The sequence below is a fragment of the Sturnira hondurensis genome, unplaced genomic scaffold, assembly GCF_014824575.4.
Source record: "Sturnira hondurensis isolate 20B ecotype Veracruz unplaced genomic scaffold, ASM1482457v3 Scaffold0009798, whole genome shotgun sequence".
Lineage (NCBI taxonomy): Eukaryota > Metazoa > Chordata > Mammalia > Chiroptera > Phyllostomidae > Sturnira > Sturnira hondurensis.
The window spans coordinates 16,442-28,265 of record NW_028082429.1 but is presented as its reverse complement, the minus strand read 5'-3'; the positions used below and the strand labels follow the sequence as shown (position 1 = coordinate 28,265).

At 40.8% G+C, this 11,824-nt stretch overlaps 1 protein-coding gene across 1 annotated transcript in view; it reads right to left on the bottom strand.

Moving 5' to 3' along the window:
* Positions 1-2,701: 2,701 nt before the first annotated feature.
* LOC118995118 (uncharacterized) overlaps positions 2,702-11,824 on the bottom strand; it is a gene marked incomplete at its 3' end in the record, with an annotated part of 16,594 nt that continues 7,471 nt past the window's right edge. The window contains exon 3 of the mRNA XM_037058054.1: positions 2,702-2,988. Coding sequence (XP_036913949.1) covers positions 2,702-2,988 — 287 coding nt within the window. The remainder of the gene's footprint in view (positions 2,989-11,824) is intronic.

Below are 11,824 nucleotides of genomic sequence, written 5' to 3'. Positions count from 1 at the left end.
ATCAGGTCACAAAAAGAGAGGAGCCAAAGAGAGGTACTTTGAGGAACATTCCAAAACTATACTCTTGTGTGACAGATCATTAGTTTGATTATAGGAAGAAATCTAAATTACATAATATATTCTACACCAGGGAGTAATAGTAATATGTTTTTTAAGAAAAATCGATGAAAGAAATTTTTATTACAAAGAGATTAAAGCATTTGAAATAATAATGAATTCATAGATGTATGAACGATTCTGAAGATTTAACACTGCCAACAATGGAGTCACTTATTTTGTCTAATGGTAATTAGATTATTCTCTCATATCAATAAAATCAATGAGAGATTGATAGATTTTCTTGTTGCCCTTTTTGGTTTTATAAAATTTTATATGCTTCATATTCTACCTTAATCTATTCTAAACAATGGAGATGCATTTGCTTTCACTGAAGGACATATCTGGACATTCTGCAGGAACTGAATGAAGATTTCCTTGCCAAACCCCCACCTGTGCTGGCACAGTCTCTGCTTCATCCTGTCTGAGATGGAGTCTCTCCCCAGGGGTCCTATCTCATGTGGACAATTTTGTGGGGTTCCCACAGGCTCCAAGCACAGAAACACATGGCTGAACCTCCAAGCTGGGAGTCTGTGATGGTGAGATGAATGAAACTGGCTGGTCTCTGAAAGTTCAAAGAATATTAACTCTCTGGTGTGTTTTTCCCATTATATGACTCCTGATGAACAAGAAAAGTCATTTTCCCACTAAATGGTGCTGTGTACCAGAATAAATAATACTGTAACTGCTAGTTTCATATACACAGACAAGGATGCAGCCTCTTTCTCTACCACAGAAATTGCATATTGGACCTTTTTTCTAGGTCATACTGGAGCATGAAGGAGAGAAAAGACATAGACTGTATGTAACCCTGAGAAAATAAGGGATGAAGTGGCTTAGGAGCCTGCACTCTGGTTCCATTGCCCATTATCCTCCCTTTTAAGCCTCATCAGACAACAGTGATCTGCTTCTCTCCACAGCCTGTGGCACTGGGAGGAACTGGAGCCCTTTGTCTGTGACCATCCTCACCTAGACCAGACTCACCTAGACCATCCTAGACCAGAGAGAGGCAATGACTGCCTTCAGCACAATGGCAATCCGCATATTGGTAGCTCTCCTCTTCAGTGGAATTCCTATATTTTGACTAAAACAGAGATCTTAATTCTGTACCGTGTGCTGAAGAGGTATAAGCAAAGTTACTGGACTGTGTGATGCTCTTCCCCTGTACAGGAAATAAAATTAGTAAATACAAGATGAGTTTGCCTGTGTTGTGGCTCATGCTTCCTCTACTAGTGGGATATGCTAGACACCTGAGCTAGATTATTTTGTCTAATTATAACTTATCAGACTGGAAATAAACAGTAGAGAAGTGGGATTCTGTTCAGTTAATTCCTCCTTGATAGAAAATGTGGGACTTTTATAGAATGCAGTTTATTATGAACTACAGTGAATACCCTGGATGACATAGTTATGTATGCACCTTTAAGTCTTACATGGGCCTCCTTTTCTCCCAAGATAATCAACGTGAAAAGCAATCACTGGGCTTCAACTTTCTAACAAGAAAGCAAAGTTTTTAGTCTCAGTCTTTGTTTCCACCTTGCATGGAATCCAGTAAAATTTACATGAGAAACATCTTGTTGTTAATGAATGATTTCACACAGGCCTCTGAAGCACAAAATGTGTCATGTGTGTGTCATGTTCAGTAACAGAAGGTAGAAAACATACGTTGTGTGTAAACAGAAACTGAGAAAATTCTACCCAGTGCCTAAGTACAGGATTACTGTTACATCTCAATACATGTATTTCTGAAAATCCTCTTGTGATTCCAAACCACACATATTAATAATGGTGAAAATTGACATAGGGAAAATCCTTAGATTATACAACTTTGTAAACAGACCATTATAAAAAAATTAAAATCCTCCTAAATGTACCAGCAACATTCAATAACCTGTGGCATTTCTCCCTTGTATCATAGCCAGTAGGCTTCAAATCTTTGTAGCCTTGAATATCAGGACTTGTGTTTCCTCTCTTCAGATACAGGTTCATGAAAAAAGGTATTTCCAAGAAGACCAGATTCATCAAACTTTTAAGTGTAAATGTTCTTCATAAATCAATATGTTAAGATCAGAGTTGGGGACAGCCCCAGAGTCATTTGACCTTCCTCTCAGTTTCACCCGGTTGCTTGCCTTGAAAACTCTGGGAATTCTTGACCCACTGAAACAAACTCTACTTACGTTAAAGTACAGTTGAGGCATTTTTATAATGAGAAGCTTTTCCTGGTAGTTCTTTGGTTTAGCATAAAATAACAATGTGCTTAGAAAAGTCATAGAGAATCAGTGAAACTTCCACATCATGTTGACATCATACTTGTATTTACTAACTGGGTAAAAATGATTTTAATGGGATACACACAGTAGCAGAACAGAAAGAGCTGTGTCCTACACTCTCGATGAGTAGACATATTTGCCATAACAAGTATTTTTGTTTGTATGTGGAAAGTATAGTCTCCACTTCCCTGTAAATACCTGTGTGTCTCCTGAGAACAGCCAGGGAAGATCCCAGTGGCTCCCAGAATAGCCAGGCTGCTCCCCTGCAGCCCTGTGTGAGCCCCTCTGGGTTTGTGTTCAGCTCCCCCTGTGGACTCCCACACTGTGCCACTCACAGCACAGAAGTACACCGCTGAGTCTGACATTTGCACTGAAGGTCTCTGCAGGTGGAAGGATTTCTCAGTCTTCACCAGTTTGGCCTGAAAACCTCTGTTGTGGACCTCCTGACTATCCAAGAAGCTTTTCAGGAGGAGAACAGGCTCTTTGTTTTGATATTGGACATACCAGAAAAGATATTCTGTAGTGTAGGTGGTCTGGTAAGTACAGTTCAGGATCAAAGTTTTCCCCTCTGGGAGGGTAACAGGGCCTTCTGTCTGGTTCACTGAGTCTCCATTGGTCCCTCCTAAAATAAAAATGAAAGGCTTTGTTATATTCTCAATGAAAATGAATCATCTCCAGCTTGGCAAGCATCCTAAATCCAAGGAAGAAAACACCTTAGAAATCCTGAGAAATGTTACTTACCCAACATCAAGAAGATCACAAGTACCAAGCTGGAAGCAGACAGCATGGCTGGCAGGGAACCAGCAGCAGGTTTGGTTGGTAATACCACAGCTAAGGGGGCTGTTCCTCTACTTTTGTGATCCTTTGGTGAGACCTCCTAGAAAATCTTGACTCGTGTGTTAGGCAAGACAAACTGCCCTGCAAGTTCCTGTCACAGGCTATAAAAAGAGAGGCATGCTCAGAAATGGCAGGTGTGTCAAACCAGCACCCAAGGGGAACAGCGCCCTCTTGTGGTTTCATTTCTCTCCTGCAGCCTTCCTCACACCTTGGAATTTGATAATTACCTTGGAATGGATCTTCAATTGTAGACATAGAAGGGAAATAGGTATCTGGGATGAGAGACAGAGTTCCAGAAAGGAAGCGCCAAGCACCTTGTGCACACTTCCCGATGTATGAGGCTTAGACAGTGCGCTATTCCTCGGTCACTCTCTTTAAGATTCAGGGCAATCAGACTCCCTGTAGTCTCCCTGGACCCAGAATCCAATGTCTGTTCCCACTAAGTATTAAGCTAACTTTAGACATCTTAGGATATAGTGAGAGTGGAAAATAAACACGATCTGAGTTATCTTCTTGACATATCCCCCCACTGGTCTGTGGAACTAGAAGATGAGCCCCTCTGCTTAGAATGCTCTCCCTTCCCTGCACTGCCCTTGCCTAGGTCACTTCTATTCATTCTTAAGATCCAACTTACATGCCACCTTCCTGTGAAAGCACCCGCCCAGCTCTTCTGGTTGAGTTAGTGCTCCTCATCTTCCCACCTTACCTGTGACATATCATCACTGCCATTACTGTATGATATTAGAATCATCTGTGTCTTGTTTTTCAGACTTGAGTTGGTGCCCTTGGGATCAGAAACTGAATCTTATTGGTCTCAGTAGCCAGTTCCTGAGATATACAGATGCTTTGTTCACCAGTGATGTTCACAAAATATCTGAGGAATGAGTGAATACATGAATGAGTGGTCATGTCTTTTAAGGTCTGGTCTCTATGACAACATGTGACCAGCTTCTTCCAGAGGCAGTGCCAAGACCTGGGTAACAGGGATGTGCAATGTTTCTCAATGTATAGACTTTCATATAGAGAACCATGCTCACATGGTCTATTTTGAAAATTTGATGATGCCTCCTATACACAAAATAGGGAGTCAAATACAAACTTTTTGTGTCCAGTGGTCTTACATTGGCCCATACACCAATAGAAAATTTTCCAATTGTCCAATTGACCAATAGAAAAATTCTCAAATAATTTGTACCCACCCCAGGGGTTTGCAAGCTTTTTTTTGTAAAGTGTCAAATGGTAAACCCTTTCAGTCCTGAAGTCATTTGGTCTTTGTTGCAACTACTCAGCCCTGCAGTTACAGCACAAAATAACCACAGCCAGTGCATAAATCAATGGGCCAGGCTTTTTTCCAGTAAAACTGTATTTTTTTTTTAAAATAGGTAGCAGCTACTTTAACTTGAGGGCCAATCCTTCTACATCCCCAGAATTTATCCATAAACCTTCAGTGATCCATTGACTCTAGTCAGAGAAACTCATCCTTATTTCATGTTTGTTACCTGTACAATATTATCATAGCTCTTTGAGGAGGCTAAAATGGAGGAAGTATGGTGAATTGATTACTGGATAGAGGGGAGGAAGGAGGAGATTTCATGATCCTTATGCCTAAGGTACTTGAGTGCTCAGGATTCAAAGGTAACTAACACAGACATGGTCCCCGTCATGAAGAATCTCACAGAGTAGTAGTGAAAATAGATTTCAATCAAATAACCAATAAATACAGGAAAAACTGCAAGCTTGAAAGGGTAGAGTTCTGTGATTCTATCCCTCCTTCCTGTTGACTTTCCTTCGCTTCCTGACTCTTGGACCGTTGTACATAAAGGGTAATATAGAAGGAACAGGGTACTTTTAAGAAACTTAACGATACCAATATTATTTAAGTTAGAGAAAGAGAGAGTGTGTGAGAGAGAAATAGGAGTGTATGAGTATTTGTGGAATGAAGCTGGAAAAGTAGCAAGACTGAATAGGAGAGGGGTTAAGATGGCGACAGAGTAGTATGGAGGGAACCCAGCTCCCGGGCATCTGTTGGAAAATCTGGGCGGATCTACTAAAGAACAGCATAATCAACCAACAGTTCCCCAACATTTATGAAAATAGGAGACCACAGAGTGTGACAGACGAACCAGACAGCTGTAGGTCAGTGAGGACTCCAGAAGGCGAGTGAGGACAAAAGCTGCTGTGCGCCCGAGGCCTATTCCGCTGCAGGCTGCGCTCCGGAGCGCCCAGGGCCGGCGACCTCAGGCGGAGCGTGAGTACTGAGGAAAATTGGCGCACAGCGGAGGCCGGCACCATCACTGGGAAACAGAAGCCCCGTCTGAATCCAGGGCCGGGGCGCCTGTGACAGAGTGAACGCTGGAGAACCAGAACCCGGTGGGTCGGCGACAGACTCCATGGGAGAGAACTGACTCCCCTCCCCATCTAGGCAGGCAGATTAATACTGGGCAGAGACCTGTGGGCTTAAATTAACGTAAAGGGTGGCAACTGCAGACTCTCTGGTTGCCAGCCTGCCAGCCCAGCAGCCCGGGGGATTTAAGAAGGACACTGTAGTTGCTGGTCTTTTGGGATTGGGCTGGGCTGAGAGGCAGGCTTTGTGGAGAAGTCTCTATTGGAAAGTGAACTGAGGGGCTCTAAGACCGAAGCTTGCCTCACGGCCAACCACCCAGCAGCCATCCAGGGGAGGGGTGGGAACACCTGGGTCTGAGGAGGACCGGTGCGGATACCGGGACACAGGCAGCCTCCCCGGGGTGTGCGCGACCAAGGACCAGTTGGCAGCCTACTCGCGAGAACCTGCATACCTGCCCTCAGAGACCCGCAACCAGAGAAACCGGTTTGGACAGTTTGAAACCAACAAAGGAAGGGTGCTCCTTTTTTTTTCTTTCTCTAGTGTGTGTGTGTGTGTGTGTGTGTGTGTGTGTTTTCCCTTCCCCCTTTTTTTTCTCTCTCAACTTTTTTTGTAATTAATCTTATGTTTTGTAAACTGTATTGTTGCTCTATCTTTCAATACTCTGTCCTTCATTTCTTTTCCTTTTTGTCCGGTTTTAGTCCTTCTGTTCTTCCTAAATTTTCTGTTTATTCCCCTTTTCTCCTGACTTTTGTGTGTGTGTGTGTGTGTGTGTGTGTGTGTTGGATTGTTTGTGTGTTGCTTAGTTTTCTTTTAGGTGTATTATTATTTTTTCATTATTCTTACTCCTTTTTTTATTTTAAGAATATCTTTGTATCCCTCCTTTTTCTATACGGGTTTTTTAGTCCTGGCTCGGTCTATTGTACTACCTGACAGGTTCCCACTGCTCTTTCCTCCACAGTGTTTTGCTGATTTTCTATACTTCACGTGCTTTCCTTTGCTATACTACCCGAGCACTATAACCCCCATTTAGACAGATCACATGGAATATATCACGTGAGTGTTGCTCTAATATTATTGTAAATAAGAGCTGTTCTGTACAACAGTAATACTTCATAACACATCTCTCCAACCTTAGACCACCTCACAGGTGCCTGAATTCTATTACTCTATTTACTGACGTGCTACAGTTAGTAACCAGTTACTAACCTGTACTGTCACCTTACCTCAAATCTGACCACCTGCAACCACACTGCTTTCTAGATACAACTCACAAGCCACCCCTTCTGAACAAGACACTTAACTTATGCCCACCCTTTCCTAAAAGTGGTAAGCTGGGTCGAAGAGCACAGTTAACGCTATACATAGCCTAAAGATTGTCTATTTCTCCTCTGCCAACTGTGTCTGTAAATAACATAAAATAATCTTCTACTTTCATAAACCATTTTGCCTCCCCCCACAACTGATCATACACAAACAATAAAGACAGGTAGGTGGAAGCGGAGAACACCAATGTGGGAGCCCGCCAGGCCGCAGGGGACCAAGGACAGAGCCCCCACTGTGAAAACGGTGGAGGGACTTGGTTTCTGGTCCCTGGAGCCGGCGGGTATCTTGACATCTTCCGGACCTTCTCCTTCTCAGCATTGAAGGAAAGAACAAGGTCTTGGCATGTGCGTCATGTTCCAAGGAAGTGATAATCTTGAGGACACTGTTATCTGTGGGCTAATGTTCTCAGGATGTGAGAACATCTTGCCCTCTTGATAGCCTTCAGGAATGTACAAACTTTTGTAAAACAGCATTGTTCTCAGGCCACTGCAGTTCTGCATATAAGCCAGCAGTTCCTTGAATAAAGTTGCCATTTTCCAGCAAGAGCACTTGGACCTCTCCATTCTTTTAATTAAGTTAAGTCCATCGCCTCACCTCGTGACCACCCTTGCTACCGCGGATGGCGGCACACCAAGATACCTGCAGGAGACTGCACCACTGACTTTCACAGGCATCCTACCACAGAAATTCATGCCATAAACCCAGGGAACCAGAACAGATCAATTTAAGAAGCAGAGGACAACAAGAAGAGTATCACAAACAATGGGAAGACAAAGAAACAATCCCCAAATGAAAGAAAAGGAGGAAGCCTCAGAAAGAATGTCAGATGAAATAGAGGCAAGTCAACTATCAGATATGCAATTCAAAGCACTGGTTATCAGGAAATTCAAAGAGCTTACAACGAGCTACCAGAAATTACAGGGGAGCTACAATGAACTCTCTGCAAACTATACCAACATGAAAAAGGAAATAGAAACCATCAGTAAAGGCCAAGAGGAAATGAAGAATACAATTTATGAACTGAAGAACACAGTAGAAGGTATGAAGAATAGAATCAATATGGCAGAAGATTGCATAAGTGAGATTGAAAACAAGATAGAAAAAATCTCCGAGGCGGACCGAGTAAGGGAAAAGAGAACCAGAAAAAATGAAGAGAATTTAAAAGAAATGCAAGACAACATGAAACATAATAATATCTGAATAATAGGAATACCAGAAGGAGAGGAAGAAGAACAAGGGATAGAAACCCTACCTGAAAGAGTAATAGCGGAAAATTTTCCTAAGTTGAGGAGAGATAAAGTCACACGGATCCAGGAATCGCAGGGAGTCCCAAGCAGGTGGAACCCAAAGAGGCCTACTGCAAGACACATCATCATTAAAATGGCAAAACTCCAAGGCAAAGAGAGAATCCTAAAGGCAGCAAGGTAGAAAAAGGAAGTGACATACAAGGGGGTCCCAATAAGTTTGGCTACTGACTTCTCAATGGAAACATTCCAAGCAAGAAGAGAATGGCAAGAAATATTCCAAGTAATGAGAAACAGAGGCCTACAACCAAGGCTACTTTATCCAGCAAGGCTCTCAATCAAGATAGAAGGCCAAATAAAGAGCTTCCAAGACAAAAGAAGTCTAAAAGAATATGCTTCCACCAAACCAGCTCTACAAGAATTACTAAAAGGGCTACTTTAAGGAAAGGAAGGAAAAGAGAGAGATAAAGAGGAACACAGGTACATAAATGCCAACGAATAAGTACCTTTCAATAATAACCTTAAATGTAAATGGATTAAATGCACCAATTAGAAGACACAGAATAGCTGAATGGATAAGAAAGCATGACCCACACATATGCTGCCTACAAGACACCCACCTCAGGTCAAAAGACCATCACAGGCTAAAGGTGAAGGGATGGAAACAAATTTTCCAAGCAAATGGACAAGAAAAAAGAGCCAGGGTAGCAATTCTCATATCAGACAAAATAGACTTCAAAAACAGGGCCATAAAGTGAGACCGAGAAGGTCACTTCATATTGCTCAAGGGAAGAATCCACCAAGAAGACATTAACATCATAAATATATATGCACCCAACTCAGGAGCACCCAAATACAGAAAGAAAATCCTAGAGGACCTCAGGAAAGATATTGACAGCAACACAATTATAGTAGGGGATTTTAATACCCCACTGTCAAAAATGGACAGATCTTCCAAACAAAATATCAAAAAAGATATTACAGCATTAAATGACACTCTAGATGAAATGGACCTAATTGATATATATAGAGCCCTTCACTCTAAAGAACCTAAATACACATTCTTTTCAAGGCTCATGGTACATTTTCAAAGATAGATCACATGATAGGACACAAAATGAGACTCAACAAATTCAGGAAAATACAAATCATACCAAGCATCTTCTCTGATCACAAGGGACTGAAATTGGAAACTAACCCCACAGGAAAAAACCAAAAACACCAAAAATCATGGAGACTGAATGGTATGCTATTAAACAACTAATGGGTCAACATAGAAATCAGGGGAGAAACAAAAAAGTTTCTGGAAACAAATGAAAATGAACTCACGACAATCCCAAATTTATGGGACACAGTGAAGGCAGTCCTGAGTGGGAAGTTCACAGCGATACAGGCTTACCTAAAGGAAATAGAAAAATTTCAAACAAACAACCTAACCCGACTCCTCCAAGAACTCGAGGAACCACAACAGAGACAGGCCAGAGCAAGTACAAGGAAGGAAATAACCAAGATCAGAGCAGAATTAAATGACATAGAGACTAAAAGCACAATTCTAAGGATCAATGAATCCAGGAGTTGGTTTTTTGAAAACATAAACAAAATAGATAAACCTTTAACTACTCTCATCAAGAAAAGAAGAGAGAAGACCCAAATAAACACAATCAGAAATGAAAGAGGAGAGATTACAACTGATACCACAGAAATAGAAGGGATTTTAAGGAATTACTATGTAGAGCTGTATGCCAAGAAATGTATGCCAATTTGAAAACCTAGATGAAATGGACAAATTTCTGGAAAAATATAATCTTCCAAAACTCAATGAAAAAGAAGCAGAAAACCTGAACAGGCCAATAATAGCAGATGAAATTGAAGAAGTAATCAAAAAACTCCCATCCCACAAAATCCCTGGACAAGATGGTTTCACAGGAGAATTATACAAAGCTTTTAAGGAAGAACTAACCCCTATTCTTCACAGACTATTTCAAAAAATCCAAAAGGAGGGAAAACTCCCCAACTCTTTTTATGAAGCCAGCATCATCCTAATTCCAAAACCAGATAGAGACACAACAAAGAAAGAAAACTTCAAGCCAATATCCCTGATGAACATAGACGAACATAGACGCTAAAATCCTCAATAAAATATTGTCAAATCGCATCCAACAATACATCAAAAAGATCATACACCATGACCAAGTGGGATTCATCCCAGGGATGCAAGGATGGTTCAATATCCGCAAATCAGTATATGTAATACACCACATAAACAAAAGAAATGACAAAAACCACATGATCATATCAATAGATGCAGAAAAAGCTTTTGATAAGGTACAACACCCATTTATGATAAAGGTACTCAGAAAAATGGGAATAGAGGGAACATTCCTGAATATAAGAAAGGCCATATATGAAAGACCTACAGCCAACATCACACTCAATGGGCAAAAACTAAAAGCTTTTCCACTAAGATCAGGAACAAGACAAGGTTGTCCACTTTCACCACTTCTATTCAATATACTATTGGAAGTTTTAGCCACAGCAATCAGACAAGAAAAGGAAATAAAAGGCATCCAAATGGGAAAGGAGGAAACAAAACTGTCATTGTTTGCAGATGACATGATAGTGTACATGGAAAATCCTATAGCCTCTACTAAAAAACTGCTCAAGCTAATAAATGAATTTGGCAAAACAGTGGAATACAAAGTCAATATCTAGAAATCAAAGGCATTTTTGTATACTAACAATGAAACAGCAGAGGCAGAAATCAAGAAAAAAATCCCATTCGATATAGCAAAAAGAAAAATAAAATATCTGGGAATAAACCTAACCAAGGAGGTTAAAGACCTGTATGCAGAAAACTACACAACACTGAAGAAAGAAATCAAGGAAGACACAAACAAATGGAAACATATACTGTGTTCATGGATTGGAAGAATTAACATCATCAAAATGTCCATACTACCCAAAGCAATTTACAAATTCCATGCAATACCTATTAAAGTGCCAATGGCATATTTCACAGACATAGAACAAAAATTTCAAAAATTTATATGGAACCACAAAAGACTGCAAATAGCAGCTGCAATTTTGAGAAAGAAGAACAAAGTAGGAGGGATTACAATACCTGATATCAAACTGTATTCCAAGGCCACTGTAATCAAAACAGCCTAGTACTGGCATAAAAAACAGGCACATAGACCAATGGAATACAAAAGAGAGCCCAGAAATAAACCGAAATCTCTACAGTCAATTAATGTTCGACAAAGGGGGCAGTAACATAAAATGGAGTAAAGATAGCCTCTTCAACAAATGGTGTTGGGAGAACTGGACAGCCACATGCAAAAAAATGAACCTAGAGCACCAACTTACACCATACACCAAAATAAACTCAAGGTGGATAAAAGACTTAAATAGAAGCCTGGAAACCATTAAAGCCCTAGTGGAGAGCACTGGCAGGAAAATCTCAGATATTCCATGCAGCAATATTTTTACTGATACCTCCCCTAGAGCCAGGGACATAACAGAAAGAATAAACAAATGGGATCTCATCAAACTTAAAAGCTTCTGCATGGCCAAGGAAAACAGTATCAAGATAAAAAGAGAAGCAACAGTTTGGGAAAACATATTTGCCAATGACACCTCCGACAAAGGTTTAATCTCCAAAATATACAAAGAACTCACATGACTCTACTCAAAGAATACCACCAACCCAA